The following is a 20,405-nucleotide window of genomic DNA, read 5'->3' as shown; positions in this document are numbered from 1 at the left end:
TCCTAAGGCTTATGGCTTGTAGTTTGGGAGAGCTGAACCGTGGACCTCGGTTTGGATGACATGCTAAGTCAAACCATGGCTAAGTCAAACCATGCACAGCTTTGCAGCAGGATGGCCAGGGAGGAGCAAAACAGCCGCAATGTCCTCTCTGGGAGTCTCCAGCACTAAGCCATGGTTTAGCTTAAAGTGGTGTTGTGAACCAGGCCTATGTATGGGAACAAGGATCAGCTTCTCCTTTCCTTCTTAGCCTGGAGACAAAGAGAACCTGCATTTATTAACTCCTCGCTGAAGCAACTGTGTGAACAGCAAAGACTGCTTTACTGCCGAAGTTAATATGGGCACAGGCTGTTTGAAGTGATACATATGAACATATCCGACAATAATATTAAGAAGCGAAGTCACAGAAGAGATTTAAGTGTGCTGTTGAGCGAAGCTTCTATATGCATTGCGTGTTTTTTTTTCTTTTTTAAGGTTGTGAGTGTGGTGTTATTTAGCTGGATAGATCTGGTTGCAGCATCCCTTAGGAAACCGAAACAGCTGGAAGTGCAATTCATTTTAACAGGAGTTGGCAATGCACCTGGGGCTCTTCCTGTGCCACAGAATAATGAACTGCAGAAAAAGCTAAACAGCCAGGTTTTCCTCATTTATATGGTGTCATAAAGCAGCCCTGTTCTCATGCAAAGTCGGTGTTAGCTCATCTTCTCTCATGCTCAACTTTTTTTAAAAAAACAAACAAACACACCTACAGGAGAGGTCCATTTAGATGAAAGAATTATAATAGTGAAAACACGCCCCTATCTTTAACACGAGGATAGTATTAGTTTTTAATAATGCTGGATCTAGTTTCTTTCTTTTATTACTTCATTTTTTTTATTTGGCCTCACTGGCAGGCTATAGTTTTCTCACGGTTATTTTTCTAGTGTGCTTTTAAACTTTGTATTTCAGAATGTTGGGTCTGTAGGAAAGTTGGCATTCTTTATAGCCTAAAGGCACAAGCAAGTGGTTTGAGGAAGAGTCCTGGGAAAAGTGCCTACCACTGTATTTTTATTTCAAAGGTTATTTAGCCCAGGGGAGGGGGCACTTTCCCAATGGATTGCATGCTCTGAATAGTTTTAACGGGGAAAAGCATGTAAATATACCGAATTAGTCTGTGTTGGGTCTTACCCTTCATCATTTGCACTTGTTGCTCTGAATTTTCATTTCATTTCCGCGTCTGTTTCCCCTTAAAGAAGCATGTTATATGTGTGTGTGTGTGTATGGATGTGTGTTGTGCAGACTAGATGGGGCTTAGAAAGGGGCCACTGTTTTTATTGCCCCAACCTGAGCCCTTGACCACAAGAGGAGAACTTAAGGGAAATTCTCCTTGCTATGGAAATTCCCAGTGCTTATCGATTGTGGTGACATCACATTTGCAGTGACATTTTACTTTTGTGTCCCTGTCCTATTCACAAGTGATCTCCCGATTCTGGGTAGTGGAATAAGGCAGTGGTGCTCAGCAGACCTCCAACCAGAGGCGTATCAAGGTCAGGTGGTACCTGGTGCAGAATTTTTTTTGTCACCTCCCCACATTGAACTTTTCAAAAGAAGGAAAAATAATATACTTACAGTTGCAAGTGTTATTTTCTGGTTTATTTACTTAACATTGTGAGCATAAGCACTTAAATTACCCCCCCTAACTTTGTTCTCACACCCACCTCTCCTCCGGTGCATTCCAGCGTTTGGGTCCTGAGTTGAGGGAGCTTTTGCTTTTCTTCTTCCCTCCTCCCTCTGCTTGTTTGCTCACCTGCCTCCTTCCCATCTTCTCTCTGCCTGCCTGCCTCCTCCAGCAGCCTGGGAGCATGGGGCAATGGCCGCCAGCAAAGCCGCGCAGCTCCCCCCTTCCCCCAATTGCTAGGGGTAGGCTTGGGAGTCACGGGTGCATGGCACGCCGAATGTCAGCCCCCTCAGCAATGACACCCAGGGTGGTCCGCCCCCACCGCACTCCCCTTCCTACGCCTCTGCCTCCGACTACCTGTGCCACTGCTGCATAGGGGACACAGAGCTGGGAGGGGTGAAGTAGCAGTGAGGTTAAAAAGGTAAAGGGACCCCTGACCATTAGGTCCAGTCGTGGCCGACTCTGGGGTTGCAGTGCTCATCTCGCTTTACTGGCCAAGGGAGCCGGCGTACAGCTTCCGGGTCATGTGGCCAGCATGACTAAGCTGCTTCTGGCGAACCAGAGCAGCGCATGGAAACACCATTTACCTTCCCGCCGGAGCGGTACCTATTTATCTACTTGCACTTTGACGTGCTTTCGAACTGCTAGGTTGGCAGGAGCAGGGACCGAGCAACAGGAACTCACCCCGTCATGGGGGTTCGAACCGCCGACCTTCTGATCGGCAAGTCCTAGGCTCTGTCTTTAACCCACAGCGCCACCCGCGTCCCGGCAGTAAGGTTAGTGTGTTGCAAAAGCACCAGTGGAGCCAACCCTTGATTGATCAAGGCACAGCATGAGCTCTGCCTGCCCAAATTCCCTATTCTACAGAACTATTAAAGGTTCAGAAGCCCTGTCCTCTTTTTCCACCTGGCCACCCATGTTCTTGAATTTGAAACCCAGCAATTCTAATAGGGTTGGCCACCTTCGCCAGCTGGGATTAACAGATACTTACTTGGACCGAAAAGACTTCTTAGTGGGAAGAAAGTTCTTTGCTTTCCTAGCACCCTTCTGTATTTTCCCCCTCTTCCTTCAGCGTTGCTGAAGTCACTCTGCGGAGTGCTGGAGGCCAAGCTGCTGAACTTTTTCTCTGTCCCGAAGTTCTTAAAATCTCATCACCGCAAACATCTGGTAGCCATGTCCTTGGAGAGAACAGCGCAAGGACTAATCAGCCTAGCAGATGTTTTGCGCTGTATTTACAGTTGGCAGTTCTCGCTAAACAATCATTAGTCAATGCAGTAATTTAAGGGATTAAGTAATAATCCTTTTAATGGATGGGCGGGAGCAGGGAATAGGGACAGACCGAAACAATGTCGGCATGGGAAGGAACTTGGCGAAAGGCAGCAAGTATGTGGTTTTTGTTCTTTTTTGTTTAAAGAAGTGTTGGCTAAGATTCTCACTTTCGATGGAATGATCTCACATTGCATTAAGGGATACACCAAACATATGCAATGTGTCTTCTGCAAGTTTATAGCGTTTAACATGATTTGAATATTATTTTTATGAACGCGATCGGCCGCTAGTAGTGCATCTATCGCATGGATTCTGTAGCATCTTTATTTGGAAGTGTTCACTGCATTATACATGGAAAATTGGAAGTTGGGGAAACTGGATTTTTTAAAAAGGAATTGGCTCCATGGGTGTCTCTCTCTGGCCTCGAACTCACAGCTGCTATGCCCCATCCCCATCTGGCAGGCTGTAACCACACCAGCTGAGGACGCGGGTGGCGCTGTGGGTTAAACCACAGAGCCTAGGACTTGCCAATCAGAAGGTTGGCGGTTCGAATCCCCGTGACGGGGTGAGCTCCCGTTCCTCGGTCCCAGCTCCTGCCAACCTAGCAGTTCGAAAGCACATCTAAGTGCAAGTAGATAAATAGGTACCGCTCCGGCGGGAAGGTAAACAGCGTTTCCGTGTGCTGCTCTGGTTCACCAGAAGCAGCTTTGTCATTCTGGCCACATGACCAGGAAGCTGTACGCCGGCTTCCTCGGCCTATAAGGCGAGATGAGCATCGCAACCCCAGAGTCGACCACGACTGGACCTAATGGTCAGGGGTCCCCTTTACCCTAACCACATCAGTTTCAGGAGAGTGGTTTCATGGCTGTGTCCCGCCACAAGAACTTCAACTAGATGCAGGTGTGAGCAGACCAGACTGCTACTCTGCTACAGTAATATTCTCTTTGCAGTTTAATCCCAGAGCTGTCAATCATTGCCAGGATCTTTCTCTTAATGGTGGTGGTTAATATTCAGAAACAATGCATTTCTCCCCCACCTTTTTTCCAGGGTGAAGCTGGTCCAACAGGTGCACGTGGTCCAGAAGGTCCTCAGGGACAAAGAGGTGAAACAGGTCTGCCAGGTCCTGCAGGAACATTTGGTCTTCCTGTAAGTTCACCAGACTTTTCATAACCTGAGCATTTCATGAGTCCTAATTTTCGTTGAGGTGGTGAAACTGTGTCTGTTCTCTGCTACTGCAGGATTGCAAGTGGCAGCTCACACTGAATGTTCCTATTTTAGAACATTTCTTTTTGACATCTTGATTTTGATGAAAAGGGATTTGTATGTGTGCATCCATGTGGAAGTATATTCAGGCATGTGAGCTACAGTTTGAGACACTCTTCCACAGCAACAGCCAGGTCACAATTTCCCTGATGTATAATTGAATGCATAGTTCAGGGGTTGCCGACCTTTCTCGGCCCATGAACACATTTGCAAAGAGGAGAAGCTATCATGGGCACCATTCAAAGCCCACAACCTGTTAGATTGCTTGCAGTAGAACACTTCTCTCAAGTCTAATTTAGTGGCACAGGGGTGGGGCAAGTCCGCTGCAGGCAGATGTGCATGTGCAGGAGCCAAGTTGGTGACCCCCTAGCATAGTAAATGGGTCACTAGAGAATTAATAATCTGTAATAGAAAGAAGGGGGAGTCCCAGTAAAGGAAGAATGGATACAAAAGCTTATGAAATATGTGGAAATGGCAAAACTTACCGGAAGAATAAGAAATCGAGATAACAAACTTTTTTTATATAAAAGAATGGAAATGGTTTGTTGAATATTTACAGATAAATTGCAAACAGATAAAAACATTCGCAGGATTATTGTAATAACCTGCAGATTCACAAGAGTGTATATTTAAAGTAGATAATTAAAGGAGCAAATTAAATGAATTTGGATATGAAAAAGATATTAAATATTTTTAATTCGCATCAGCAAATATCTCAAGACGGCTGTACTTTGAAGGTAAGGTGGGGATCTGCCCAAGGTGGTTGCAGCTAACGCACACCACTGTCTTGTGTGGCTCCAAGGTAGTTGCTTAGGATACACAGATGACACATGTCCCCAAAGTATTAGATCAATCTTGACTGCCTTTGATTTTATTTACAGCTGCGGAGGTGTGTTCAGTCTGAGAAATACTGAAATTTCCATTGTTTAAGCTACGTAACATCTGCACATTTCCCTCTTGCTTCCTGTTTTTCAGAGAAGTTGTGCATGAACACTGAAGCTTGTTGCTAACGATGATATATCTTACTCTCCATTTAGGGCTCCCCCGGTACGGATGGTTCCCCAGGTACTAAAGGGCCATCGGTAAGTGATCATATAAACTACCAAATAGTTTTTGGGCCCAATTCAAAGTGCTGCTTTTGACATAGAAAGCCTTAAATGGCTCAGGACTTCAGTAGCTCAAGGACCGCCTCTCTTCATATGAACCTACCTGGACCCTGAGATCATTTTCTGAGGCCCTTCTTTGTGTGCTTCCTCCACAAGATGTCTGGAGGGTGGCAACACGAGAACAGGCCTTCTCTACAGTGGCTCCCTGTTTCTGGAATGCTCTCCCCAGGGAGTTTTGTCTGGTGCCTTCATTCCATATCTTTAGGCACCAGGCAAAAACCAGGTGGTGATATGATGATGATGCTGGTGGCATGTCTTTCCTTATGTTTTTTTTAGCTGCTTTTTAAATTTATTTAATCATTTTTTCAATACAAACAACAACCACAAAAAACACATACAACAAAAACCACAATAACACTAACAACACAATTTAACAATTCAGATTTGAGTACTGATATACCTATAACTACACCTTTTAAATAATATTTCCCCACCTCTCCTCCCCCTACTTCCCACCACTGTCCGCCTTATTGCTTAAGTATTCCTTCCAGATTTCTTCATATTTATCCATTCTTAATTTGCGTTGACATGCAATTTGTTCGTATGTAGCTAGTCTGTCCATATTGTCAATCCATGTGCTCAATGGAATCTTTTTGCGGCTCTTCCAATTCATCAAAACAAGTTTTTTTTTTGCTTCTAATATGGCACAGTACATCCATTTTTTTATACCCCTTGTAATGTCCCACATTTCCGGTATATAATTTAGAATTAATTTCAATTCCCCTAAATAACAATTTTTTTTTATTACTCTTGCAAAAACCAGGTGGTGATATGATGATGATGATGATGATGATGGCATGTCTTTTCTTATGTATATGTTGTCAACCATATTTATATGTCTTCTAGGGCTCTCCAGGCACTTCAGGTCCACCTGGCTCACCAGGACCTCTTGGTTCTCCAGGACCACAAGGCAGCACAGGTCCTCCTGGCATCAGAGGGCAAATGGTAATGATGTTCCCCTCACATTGGAAATGGTACAGTAGTCTAGAGGGTGCTGGTGTTGCTATTGCCAGCATATAGTGCCTATGATCCCTGAGTACCGATGAAACGGAGAGGCAATTCAAGTGAGATAGGTTCGTTTCAATCATTCTTAGGCATATTCCTACCAGGGCTGGGCCAGAACCTGGAACCAGAAGTGGTGCTAGGGACTTGGACCTGAGGAACAAAGTCAAGTGTCAAAGCTGAGGGACAAAGCCGAGCGTTTGAATGGAGCAATGCATCAAAACACATCAAGGCCAGGGAGACCATTGCTTCTCAACAGGCAATCTCTCACAGCTCTTACTATGCAAGAGGAACCATTGACCAGCCTGGCTGACCAGAGCCCATGAACGCTTTACTTTCCAGAAGCGAGTTCTGTCATTCACCACACGGAGGCAGCTGCACACAGAGCTGTAGAATTGTAGCATTGGAAGGTCTCCTGAAATGCAGGAACCTTTCGCCCAAAGTGGGGCTCAAACCACCGACCCTCATGGTGTCCCAGCAGACAAAGGCTGCTGGCTCCAGTCTAGGTGGCTCTTGACAATTGCCTGCTATTTTACTGGCTCCTCCTTTTCGTAAAAGACATTTCGTACAAGCGTCCAGATATTTGACAAAACAGCAATTTGTCTGCCCTACAGAACGATTGAGGTACATTTGCGCAGGTGTTAAATAGCACATGAGCCGTAATTTATATCCTGGTACTAAACTGAAAAATATTAGAGACATGATACAATTTACTACAGTGGTGTCTCAGCCACAGTGTCACTGCTAGTGTGCCATTGAGAACAGGGTATATGGAGTAAATCAGCAGATGTTTGGAGAAGTTCACCGTCGTGCCAAGGTGATCATTTAGTCAGTGCAAGCATTTTGGCTTGCCAGAAGAAACGATTCCTCTTCTCCTCACCCTACGGGTTGTTCTGAGGGTTCTCCTCACCCCTGAGCCAATTTTGGATGGGAACACATGGTGAGAAGAGGGGGAAGGCCCTAATACACAAGTGGAAGTCAATGTACAACGCTTCTGTTAACAGGACTGTAGTAGAATCCAACCAATTACCACTAATTCACAAAAATCATTGTGATTTTATTTAAATGACTTTCCTTAAAAAAGAAAAAGAAATCTAACACAATGTTTTCTAACATTAAATGTTATCATCTGTCAGTGTTATCCCTATCATGCTTGACAAACCCAGCGGCACTGATTACTGTTTTAATGGCAGATATTTACTTTCAGGGAGATCCTGGTGTGCCCGGTTTCAAAGGAGAAGCAGGCCCTAAAGGTGAACCGGTAAGTCTTCCAAACATATCTTCTAGGAGCTATCCTTAGATTTTCCTCTTTCAAGAGAACACATTTCCCTCTCTAACATACTTCAGACTTGATTGCACAGTCTGTTTGCACCTGTTGGCTTTGAAGAAACAATATTAACCTTGACCTTGGGAATTTTTGGGGCTCCAGGAATCCTACTCTGCTTAAGTGGATGATTCCAAGATTTAAAAACACACCTCATAATTTAACTCCATGTACTGAAGGAAAAAATAGCTGCAAATATAACATACAATTCCATTAAGAACAATGGAGACATTAACTGGAAATGCATGAGCAACTTGTGCTCTTCCCATTAAATGTGTGTGTGTGTACACACACACACACACACACAAAACAAATGCCTCACAATAGAAGTAAATCCAAACATTGTTCTAATTACTGCAATTTGCTGATGCATTGCATAGTTCTGACACTTCGTCTGTCAACAAGGGCTGCAGATGACCTTGACTATAAAAGATCAGATGTGGCTGTGGTCTGGGAGCACACCACATCAAATTACTTCCGAATAAACATGCACAGGTTTCAAAAGCATGCTGATTGGTTATAGTTAATACATCCGTAATAAGTATACACTGCACTGTATCACTTGCATGCAGCATCCACTCATAAACAAATCTAAATCTAACTCTACTTAATTTTATTTAAAATTGCAAAAAGATAGTCAGGTAAAATGCATTGTGTAGTTAATCTGGTGAAATAGTGCCTTAGATTCAACTTTGGGTTGCCCAAGATGGCATGCATTGACCCCAGCTGTTTCTGCTGGTCAATGAAAAATGAATGACCCCTGATTTTGGCTAGTGTTTGTGTCAGATGTGTTGAATTATTATTCTCCAAGCTGGAGGCAATGGTGACACTTAGGACAGTGTACTTTAAAAATAAATAAATCCCAAATACCTACCCATTTACCTAACCAACCACATTTGTATCCTCCTCTTCTTCCAAGGAACTGAGAACAGCATATATGGGGGGGGGGCGGGTTGTCAACCTAAGTCATTATCTCTTGTGAAGTTGGTTTGACTGGTTGATAGTGGCTTGACCAAGACCACCTGAGATCTTTGTGGTCATTGTGATCAGGAATTTGAACTCTTGTCTCACTGGTCTAATCCTAACATTCTATTCACTTGTTCAGTAGCACCTACCAGACCAACTAAGTTTGTTCTGGGTATAAGCTTTCGTGTGCATGCACACTTCAGGTATCTGAAGAAACTTATACCCAGAACAAACTTGGTTGGCCTGGAAGGTGGTACTCGACAATTTTTTAATTTTCATTTATTTATTTCAACTGCGTCAGACCAACGTGGCTACCTACCTGATTCTATTCACTGCCAGTTGCATGTAGATTCTCTGAATCACTGCTTTACTATCAAAGTTAACCTCCAAACCGAACATAGGTAGAATCATTCCATAGATAAATGATTGCTGTGTTGCTTAGGAATTTGCTTCCCGTGTTTACAGCTGAGTTTTGAAAATGCACATTATTTATTTAGCTTGTGTATACAGAAACACAATTTTGTTCTGAAAGGAAGGTTTATGAATATAGCACACAATTAGTAATGATAGAATTCTGAGTAATTATAGAATTAATTCCCTCTAATGCTGTTTGGCCTGTGTTCCAGAATTGCCGGAACATTAGAATTTATGCAAGCAAGGAAACAACCGTAAAGGATTATTATAGAAATGCAGTCCATTCAGGCATCCTTCTTCATGAAACATTAGCTTCTGCTGCTGAAACGGAAAAGGAAACACAGCATTTTAAACATACAGCCATGGCTATCTGTCGTGTTGGAAACGAATGTTTGTCTTTGTGTGCCTGATTATATGAATGACTCATAGGTTCTTGCATATCTTTTTAAAATGGATTTTTCTTCTCCTCTAGGGTCCACATGGCCCTCAGGGTCCAATTGGCCCCGTTGGTGAAGAAGGGAAAAGAGGTCCTCGTGGCGACCCAGGGTCAGTTGGCCCTCCTGGACCTGTGGGAGAAAGGGTAAGGAAGAAAACAAATTAAAAAGCAAACAAAGACCTAAGTAGCTTTGCCTAGATTCTGTTCAAAAGCTCCAGGCAGGTTTCCTTTTGTTCACAAGGCATAAAACCCACATTTTATAAACTACTGTGGTAAAATTGCAATAACTGACAATTTGACTGTCCTGTGTCTGGAGGTGGTTGGAGGATGGATGGTGGCTAACAGATTGAGGTTGAATCCTGACAAGACAGAAGTACTGTTTTGGGGGGGCAGGGGGCAGGCAGGTGTGGAGGACTCCCTGGTCCTGAATGGGGTAACTGTGCCCCTGAAGGACCAGGTGCACAGCCTGGGAGTCATTTTGGACTCACAAGCTGTCCATGGAGGCACAGGTCAATTCTGTGTCCAGGGCAGCTGTCTACCAGCTCCATCTGGTACACAGGCTGAGACCCTACCTGCCCGCAGACTGTCTTGCCAGAGTGGAACATGCTCTAGTTATCTCCCGCTTGGACTACTGCAATGTGCTCTACATGGGGCTGCCTTTGAGGGTGACCCGGAAACTGCAACTAATCCAGAATGAGGCAGCTAAACTGGTGACTGGGAATGGCCGCCGGGACCACATAACACTGGTCTTGAAAGACCTACATTGGCTCCCAGTACGTTATTGAGCACAGTTCAAAGTATTGGTGCTGACCTGTAAAGCCCTAAACAGCTTTGGTCCTGTATACCTGAAGGAGCGTCTCCACCCCCATCATGAAACATGAAATTTATTACGGTCAGAGACCAGCTTGTGAAACACAAATGGAACTACAATCCCAAAAGCAAGACAAACATTTAAAACAATATACAACAATGGATTTTAAGTTTTAAAATGTGGTAGGCATATAAACACATAAAAACTTTAAGAGAGACTACCATAGAGAAATGACCCAGAATCACCCGTGGATCAGAGTTTGGGAATTTTTTAAACAAACTATATTGAATCGGGGGATGGTCTGTGCCTACAGATCCACCCCCATCATTCAGCCCAGAAACTAAGGACCAGCTCCGAGGGCGTTCTGGCGGTTCCCTTGCTGAGAGAAGTGAGGTTACAGGGAACCAGGCAGAGGGCCTTCTCGGTAGTGGTGCTCTCCCTGTGGAATGCCCTACCATCCGATGTCAAGGGAATAAACAACTATCTGACTTTTAGGGGGTAGCTAGGGGGTGGGAGGGTGGACCATCCTGAGCGGCACTTTTTGGAGGGATGACACAGCGCAGTTTCACCCATGGGTCATGCCTGAGAGTTGCTGGCAAATTCGCCGCTCTTGCCTCGGCTGGGCAGTGTTGTGCGAGGATGCCTGACTGCAGCTCCACCCCTGGGTCAGGTGTGACCCCAGGGGCGCAGTGGGTTCCCTCTGCATCCTGTCCCCCCTTAGGGGCATGCCCTGCTCCCCTGTCCTGGCTGTCTGTAGCATACACTCTGCTGTTGATTATACTAAAAAAATATTCTGTCCATAGCTTTCTCGCACTTGGTTTCCTGCAGTGAAACACTTAAGTCTATCAGCAAACATGGAACACAATTTCAGAACAGGAAAGCAATTCTGTCTCCCACAAAAAAAGCACAGGCTGATAAATGAGATTTAGGACTACACCAAATCAAATAATTTTTTTATTTCCTATTCTCTTGAAGAGAGTTGGGAATAAAGTCCTCAGTTTTCTCAAATGGTGCCAGAGAGATAAAGATAAGCCTGAGAAAATTGTCATTTTCTTCGAAACATGTTTTACTGAAATGGCCAAAGAGATCTTGTCCTGTTCCTTTTTTTTTTTATTGGGCAAGAATGAGTTTGAAACAATTTAATCAAATATACTAAGTGATGTAATTGGTTTTTAAAATATATCTATGGCATGCATATTTGCTTCATGGTTTAAGACTTTCTGAATTTATATATTTTGTTGGCATTAATATAATTCAATTGAAATATCATAGGCATGGTGAAAAATTGTATCTATCATGTACTATTTTGTGACCAGATTTCCTTGTCTTGTTTGGCCTCATACTGTCTATTAAAAAGTACATTCAGTTGTGGTTCTTGTTAAAATTTGTATACTGCCGTTCATCTATAGATCACAGGGCAGTTCACAACATAAAAATACAGAATACGTATTAAAAACAAGAACAGCCCTCCCCCCAAAAGAAACCAATAACCTCCCTCTCCACAACACATTTAGCAGAGTATCTGATGTTTCTGAGCCCAAGGCGCAGCTGGCTTACATCCTCCAGCAGTGGACCAGAGGGAAGACTTGTTCACTCTGGTCCGCCACCTAGGCTCCTCCCCCTCCAAGGCTCTCATTGGCCATTTACTAAATTCAAACTTTGGTGGGCACGCCCGCCATCTCCTGCAGCCAGCCAAAGAGGACCCCAGCAGTCTGCCACAAGGGGGGAAAGATTTCTCTTTCTCCTCAGGGAGTCATGCTGGGCGGCAACCGTTGCCCACCCCAAATTTGGGTAAGCAACATCTGCAGCTGGTGAACCAGCCATAGCCGTAAGCACACCTTGCACTGAAGTCACCTGGGCCTCAAATGACGATGCTGTATCCAGGGGTGGATCTAAACATAGGGAAAAAACATGCTATAAATAAGTCAGAAATTAGATCATTTTAACAAAAGAAAAAGATCCCTATGGAAAAGTGTGTTTTAAAATTTCCTGCTCTCTGGTGCCATCTTGTGTTGCATTTTTATAACACATTCAAATAGTTGTTTCTTTACAAATGTAGCTAAGGCCCAGGAGTATTATATACAGAATGGGGAGTTAGGGAGTCATGTATGTCACCTTGAACTCCTTGGAGAAAATGGGTTGGTTTTTTTAGATGTAATAAATATTGCATTATCAGGTGTTAGATAGGGATGCTTGAGGATTCAGTGTTTGTGAAGAGCTATATGTAGATTTCAAGAACAACAAACAGAGCCTAGGACTTGCCGATCAGAAGGTTGGCAGTTCGAATCCCCGCGATGGGGTGAGCTCCCGTTGCTCGGTCCCTGCTCCTGCCAACCTATCAGTTTGAAAGCACGTCAAAGTACAAGTAGATAAATAGGTACCGCTCTGGCGGGAAGGTAAACGGCTTTTCCGTGCGCTGCTCTAGTTCACCAGAAGCAGCTTAGTCATGCTGGCCACAATACCCAGAAGCTGTACGCCGGCTCCCTCAGCCAATAAAGCAAGATGAGCACCGCAACCCCAGAGTCGGTCACAACTGGACCTAATGGTCAGGGGTCCCTTTAACTTAATATGTAGATTTCAAAAACAACAATTCAGATTAATGAAAAAGTGACACAGTGTGAGAACGGATTGATTGATTCATTTGTTCTAATAGGTTAGGCTCAGATCCAATTGTCATCTGTAGGAAAAGAAGACTGAGTTCTTCAAAACCTCCTTCCAAGAAGCTAATCACTGCAATTATCAATTTTGTAACTGGGCTACCTATGTACAGACATAGCAGCTAGGTTGATGGAGGAATCACATAGTTGCAGCCTGTGCAGTTCTCCATCTGGCTATTCACTTGGAAGCCAGCTTCCATAACCATACGGCTCCTTGAAATTTAGAACATTAGCAGAAATTCAAAACCAGTAGTAGTAGTAGTAGTCTTCCATTGATTAAATTATGTAAGAGCTAAAGATCAAGGATTTGACATGAATTCATTAATTGCAACAAAAATTGAGTTAGGCAGATCTAATCTCACAGAATGCCTGCATAAAATTATGTATACATGCAAGAAATGTGGAAGGGGAGAATAACAGTCCTCTGATAGGACTACGGACATGAATATGTAATGTGTTTTTTAAAAGTGTAATTAATTTTTGGAGCAATCATCATGGACCTTTGCAATTACCAAATTACGAATGATCTGTGTTTTACATTTGTGCAATCTGCAGTTTTGATATTATTATTTTTAAAATTTCTATACCTCTTTATATTTTTAAGAAAAATCTCAAAGCGGTTTACAACAATAAACATTTGCAAGCAATGTCTATATATTTAATCCATTTCTAAAAAATAAATTTCACGTCTTTGATTCTGTAGGGTCCTCCTGGAAATCGTGGTTTTCCAGGTTCCGATGGCTTGCCAGGACCAAAGGTAAGTTGGCATGAAAGACTTTTCATTGTAGTAAGTGAAGTAAGTAGATTAAGGCACTTAATAATGGGAGGTAGGCTCAGTAGAAATGCTGGATTATCATGGTGGAATTACATGCCCCAGTGTCGCAGCCACCCGCTGCCCCATAGCCAAAGAAATGACACACAGCAATGGTTTGGATCAAACCAGGCCACAAATTTATTAATTGCAGATGTCAGAGGTTTGGCATAGGCATTGGGTACAACCATTGATATCCACCATATTTACTGGAAGTAAAAATCGGGTCAACCAGATGACATGGAAGTCCTATGACATATATCAAATAGGAAAACTCCTGTGGGGTCACTGACTTGAGGAGTGCTATGGCCTAGCCACCATCTGGTTGTCTGGACAGAAGCAACTCCTTCTGGATCCCTTTCATGGCTTGACAGGAGAAGAAATAGGAAAAGTAGACCAGAGGTTATTCATGTATGCCACGACTGCCGCTAGAATTTTGGTAGCCCCAAAATGGAAAATACAGGAACTACCAACATTGGAGGAGTGGCAGACAAAAATGGTAGAATATGCGGAATTAGCAAAACTGACCTACAGGATTCATAACCAAGAGGAAACCAAGTTCGGAAGAGAATGGAGTAAATTTGTGGAATATGTAAGTAATAATTGTAGAAGTTTAAAGACGGTAGCAGGATTAAAATAAATCTTATGATGTGGATAGGATATTGTCAAGAAGCTGCGGAAAGTAAAGTGTAAAATGAAAACCCACTGAAGGGAGGGAGGGAAGTCTGCGCTCGGCAGAGCAATGAAAATAAGTGGGTATAAGATTATGGAACTTTACTGTATTTGTTTTGTTTGTATTGATGTTAAAGAAAAGTCAATAAAAATGCATTTAAAAATAAATAAATAAATAAATAAATAAAGGGATACCCCTGAGTTGAGGAGGGGCAGGCAGAGGCTACAGCCTCCCCTCCGGCCAGGACTAAGGCTTACCCAATGCCTAAATCGCCAATTTATGACTATTGCTATGAGGTAGGCAAAACCACCAGACATGGCCAACTGGTGTGGTGGAAAATTCCTGTTCGGCCCCGAATATGGTGATCAACAATGCCTATTGCGAGGTCAAGCACAGCACCAGTTGCCAAAGATAAGGGAAGATGGGTGGGAAACCCAATGAGGAACGTTCTGCGGAGGGAGAGACAGGTCACCTTATATATCCAAGGAGAGGACCCAAGTGAAACCTGTAGGCTTAGGTTGGGGAAAACCTGTGTCCTAGCTCGCCCATGATTGGCCAGTTTGCAGGCAGGCTTGCATCCGGCTTCCTGGCCGGCGTGGAAGACCGTTTGGCTCCTTGCTGGCTGGGAAACCCCTGCAATTGCACCACATTGGACTGCACAGGTCATTGGCAGAGGAAGGGGGTGCAGTGGGCACGGGCCGCCCCGGGTGTCATCCCTGAGGGGGGTGACATCGCTGCTCTGCCCCCCTGGGACACTTGCTGCCTCTGGCACAGGGAGAGGTGTGTCGGGCCACAATACCGCCAGACCTTTAAGGGTAAGCAGACTTCCCTGACATATATACAGCTGTACCTTGGAAGTTGAACAGAATCTGTTCCGGAAGTCGAACAGACTTCCGGAACAGATTCTGTTCGACTTCCAAAACGTTCAGAAACCAAAGCACTGCTTCTGATTGGCTGCAGGAAGCTCCTGCTGCCAATTGGAAGCTGCAGAAGCCCCATCGGAAGTTTGGGTTCCAAAGGACATTCGCAAACCGGAACACTCACTTCCAGGTTTGCGGCGTTCAGGAGCCAAAAGGTCCGAGGACCAAGGTGTTCAGGATCCAAGGTACAACTGTATAGTTATTTGTCCCTTCTCAGCGCATCTCCATTTGCACGAACTCCTATGTTGTTAATAGAGCACATGTTAGAATGCATAGGTATTTGCCCACATATTTGTTTTTGCTTCAGAATATTTTTAGTCTGCCTTTTTGCACTGGCCGATAGGATTTCTGAGGAAAACAAATGATTTTTAAATGAATTCTGGATTGACTTTATTGTAAAATACCTCTCAGAAATATAATCCTCCCTTTAATTATGTCCACCACTGACTAGCATGACTTGGCTTTCCCTTGCAGGGCGCTCAAGGAGAACGTGGTCCTGCAGGGGCTTCCGGTCCTAAAGGAAGTCAAGGTGATCCCGGTCGCACAGGAGAACCAGGCCTCCCAGGGGCCAGGGTAAGAGAACTCGTTTGTCTCATTTCCAAGGGACAGAGCTGAATGGTCAGTTCAGGGCGTCTAAAGCTTTCGACTGATTTGAGAGGGCACACCAACATTTTCTGCTGGTAAAATCTGCTAGGCATTTCATTGGCTGGTAACATAAAAGAAGTTTTAGTGGGAGAATTCCGAACATCATATAGAGATAGATGTATAGATTTCTTCAGTCTGTGGAGGGCTTTGTAAATGTTAGTCTTTTTGATAGCTCAATATGGTGACAGCCATATCTAAAATACTGTGATAATACAGGTGGTGACCTTTTCAGATGCATCCAACTGATGCACAATTGACAGCGTGAGGGTCCTTTTGGACCCAGAAAAAGGCAGAAAGGGGTAGAATGGGGCAGAACAAGGGCAGGGCAAAGCAGAGCACAATGAGGGGGCTGGAAATGGAACCCCTGCATGGAATGGTTGCCCCCTGTATTATGAAAATGTCTAAATATGCCTTATGAATATACGTGACTTGGAGCGGAATCTAGCAGTCAAGTGCTAAAACGGACGCTGTTTTGTAATATCTTCCTTTTATAGGGTCTTACAGGGAATCCAGGTGTTTCAGGTCCAGAAGGAAAATCTGGACCCTTGGTAAGTACATTTAGACATCTCTAGGGGATGGGACTTGGTTGGCTGTGCTCTGGACTTCCTCTTGGTTCACACTTGGTGCTGACCTTTAAAGCCCTAAATGGCCTCGGCCCAGTATACCCGAAGGAGCGTCTCCACCCCCATTGTTCAGCGCGTACATTGAGGTCCAGTGCTGAGGGCCTTCTGGTGGTTCCCTCACTGTGAGAAGCAAAGTTACAGAGAACCAAGCAGACGGCCTTCTTGGTAGTGGCACCTGCCCTGTGGAACGCCCTCCCATCAGATGTCAAAGAAATAAACGACTATATGACATTTAGAAGACATCTGAAGGCAGCCCTGTTTAGGGAAGTTTTTCATGAATGATGTTTTAATGTATTTTTAATCTTTTGTTGGAAGCCACTCAGATGGGCGGGGTAATAATAATAATTGGCTGGCTAAAGTTGTCAGTCCAAGGTTGCTTCCAGATGGGGGCATAATATTGCAGTTGGGTCATTCAGATATTGCAAAAGGGTTGTTGGCCGCAGGTTGTGGGGGGTTGTCATGGCTTTTAAAAAGCTTGCTGGGCTTTTTGTAGAAAGAGTAAATGCAGATTGATCAGGGAAAATATGAGCTTGCATTTTGATGCTTACAACGTCATGTGGATGCTTAAAAAAAATTACATGCATGAGCAGCACTAATCCAAAGAATTTAGATATAACACTCTAAATACTGAATGGGATAGCCTACTGAATACTGACCACAGATGGATTTAATGAAAGCAGATAGTTATACACTGCGGCTGCAGTCTTGCATACGCACTTACGTATGTGTGTGTCTCAGTGTCTCATCGAATGCAGCAACTAAAAATGAAGTAGGATTGCGTTCTATGAATTAAACTTTGATTTTTTTTATTCAACAGATTATAATGATGGAACTCACAACTGTCCCCCCCCCCCTTAATGCTTGAAACTGCTATGATTTAAATTATGTCTCTATGGCATCTGCATGTGAAATCAGAAACACAAACTACAGAATGCAATCTACAAAATACATACGCCTGCTCAGTTCATGGAGCTAGTGGGGAATTGGTCCAGCAACAACTACTGTAAAGAATATTGGAATAATTGCCCCAAACTCCCCTGCTCTTCTGGAGAACCACAGTTTTCCCCCATCCCTGTTTTATAGCCTATGTTATGAAAACGTTATCTTCCCTTTCCTTATCAACTCCATGGCTTGCATTAAAGAAGGCATTAGATTCAGATTATTTGCACCTTTCTGCCTTCCTCATTCCTTAAAAGGCTTTGCAGTGGTTTGTGCAATGGTTCTGAAGGCCATGTGTACATGGCTGTCTTTAAGGGAAGAAACTGGACCAAATTTGTTTAATATTTCAGCATTAAATGCTTGGGGTTTTTGTTTTGTTTTGCAGGGAGCTCCAGGAGAAGATGGGCGACCAGGCCCAGCAGGTCCAATAGGAATTCGAGGCCAGCCAGGTAGCATGGGTCTCCCTGGGCCAAAAGGCAGTAGTGTACGTATTATTTCTTTATCTACAAGGTATTTTCGAAAGTGGTTTGTCTGATGATTGTCTGTAACACCTCTTGTGAGATCATTGCCATACTTGTCCTCATGGTTATCAAGATGAAGGAGCTGGCTTCCATCTATGTTTGGGTACAATTGGATGCCATTTTGAATCACGATGGTGAACAAAAATGTTCCAGACTGCACTGGTTTAGACACCTCTGGAGATAACACTGACAAATTTGGCACAACCATTTCCCACACCAAGGAGTGGATTGTGATGTACGTTCGCAAAAGGTCAGATTCATTTTGAATCAAGATGATGGATTGAAATGTTCCAAACTACACTGATTGGGACACCTCTGCAGATATTTGACAAACACACATGGATCTGCTTTGCCTTGGTGAAAACCTAGAGAAAACAATGTCTCTGTTAGTTTAGAGTTCCAACACTGGGCACTTTGTTTGAGACCATACAGGGATTTCTTGAGAGCACAAACCAATCCCTTCTTTACCTGTACTCCTTCAGGTGGTAGCATATAAATTGATGCTCCCAGGGCCCCAGTAGAAAATGCTGTGTTCACATTGTGATGTGAAACATGCATTTTCTCCTCTGCAGCAATTTTGAGCATAAGCCTAATGCTCTCATTACTTGATGGTGGGTGAGTAGGACTCATGATAGTCTTGACCTGGTAGCAGAGGATGGTTATGAACATCCTGTCTCTGTCACTTCCCACATTGTGGAATGAGAACATACACTGTCATGTGATTTAAAAAAAAACCCAATCCCACGACTGCAAGCACGGGAAAAGAATCCTAACAGTGTCCATGATTTGGCATGATGGTTCCTGAGATGGAGAAATGGGAGTTGATGGACCAAACTGTTCCAGACTGCATTGAAGGCAGCTTGGTAAGCAGCAGTCATGGAGTGGGAGCTGGTGGAGTTGTCATCAGCGGGGATGGCTGGGACCTGAACCTCACTGGGCCATGAGACATATTGGAGGCAATGCTGTGGGAGAGTGAAAGGGCCAAGATGGAAGAACAAGCAAGCATTGCACAGCTGCCAAGCACATACAGCAGCTGTGAGGGAGCAGCTCACCGAGGGTGCAATCCTGTTGCCTGTAGGGGTCTGCTTTGCCATTGTGTTCTGTCCAGGGAACATGTTGGCAGAGCAGCACCCAGCAGAATGTAGCCCTCCTCCCTGCAGAGGGTGGGGAACATACCGTATTTTTCGCTCTTTAAGACGCACCCGGCCATAAGACGCACCTAGTTTTTAGAGGTGCTATGATGCTCATGTACTGCTTGTGGGCTTCCCACAGGCATCAAGCTGGCCACTGTGTGGCGACAGTGCTGGCCATTGTCTCTGTGCAGCGCCCCTTCAGTGAAGCAGGAGGAGGAACAGAAGGGGCTCCGTTCCTCCTCCCGCTTCACAGGAGAGACGCTTCGCTGAAGGGGCGCTGCGCAGCTCTCCCTCTCTGTGCAGAGCCTCTCCTGCGAAGCACCATTCGCTCCATAAGACGCACTCACATTTCCCCTTACATTTTAGGAGGAAAAAAGTGTGTCTTATGGAGCGAAAAATATGGTAGCATCTCATGCTGCTTCCCGCTCCTGGCTGTCTAGGGTTTAAAAAACCCTAGTTAAAAATTAGTCACATCCCTTAAAATAATTTGGGGCTGGATCCTGGTTGAGTGTTTCCCTGGTTGACCAGCATCAGGTCACTGGATGGGAGCCATGTACAGCCCTATAAACCAACAAATTCCCTTATCCCTTTATAAATCCCAACATATATCTATAGAATCATAGAATTGTAGAGTTGGAAGGGACCCTGAGGATCATCTGGTCCAACCCCTTGCAATGCAGGAATATTCAGGTGTCCCATATGGGGATCGAACCTGCAACCATGACGTTATCAGCACCATGCTCTAACCAACTGAGCTATCCAACTGACTGCCCATCCATCCATCTGTCTATTCCTGAGCAGTGCTGTGTACATCCTGCTAGTGTCTTAATAGTTTACACTGATATATCAAGCTGGCTACATTTTGACTTACAATAATAGAAACATAAATAATATATCCCTCCCCCCTTTTTTGCAAATTAGGGAGACCCTGGAAAACCTGGAGAAGCAGGCAATGCTGGTGTCCCAGGGCAGAGAGTAAGTATTTTTTAAAGTATTTTTCATTGTCTAAATACAACAACCTTTCGCTTTGCCACAGACACATATCCATATGTGTTCGCCAAATCACTATTCTTTTATTATATTATTTTAGGGAGCTCCTGGAAAAGATGGTGAAGTTGGCCCTGCTGGTCCCGTTGGTCCGCCTGTAAGTTTCCAAGCAAAGCTATATGAGTAAATTA

At 44.1% G+C, this 20,405-nt stretch overlaps 1 protein-coding gene across 1 annotated transcript in view; it reads left to right on the top strand.

Moving 5' to 3' along the window:
- COL5A2 (collagen type V alpha 2 chain) overlaps positions 1-20,405 on the top strand; it is a 208,390-nt gene that overhangs the window by 153,684 nt on the left and 34,301 nt on the right. Inside the window, exons 23-33 of the mRNA XM_081023312.1 lie at positions 3,971-4,069; positions 5,224-5,268; positions 6,199-6,297; positions 7,562-7,615; positions 9,531-9,638; positions 13,666-13,719; positions 15,841-15,939; positions 16,506-16,559; positions 17,959-18,057; positions 20,149-20,202; positions 20,318-20,371. Coding sequence (XP_080879438.1) covers positions 3,971-4,069; positions 5,224-5,268; positions 6,199-6,297; positions 7,562-7,615; positions 9,531-9,638; positions 13,666-13,719; positions 15,841-15,939; positions 16,506-16,559; positions 17,959-18,057; positions 20,149-20,202; positions 20,318-20,371 — 819 coding nt within the window. The remainder of the gene's footprint in view (positions 1-3,970; positions 4,070-5,223; positions 5,269-6,198; positions 6,298-7,561; positions 7,616-9,530; positions 9,639-13,665; positions 13,720-15,840; positions 15,940-16,505; positions 16,560-17,958; positions 18,058-20,148; positions 20,203-20,317; positions 20,372-20,405) is intronic.

This window comes from Podarcis pityusensis (genome assembly GCF_964106645.2).
Source record: "Podarcis pityusensis genome assembly, chromosome: 1".
NCBI lineage: Eukaryota > Metazoa > Chordata > Lepidosauria > Squamata > Lacertidae > Podarcis > Podarcis pityusensis.
The sequence above is the reverse complement of the archived record's forward strand: the minus strand, read 5'-3'. Positions and strand labels throughout refer to the sequence as shown.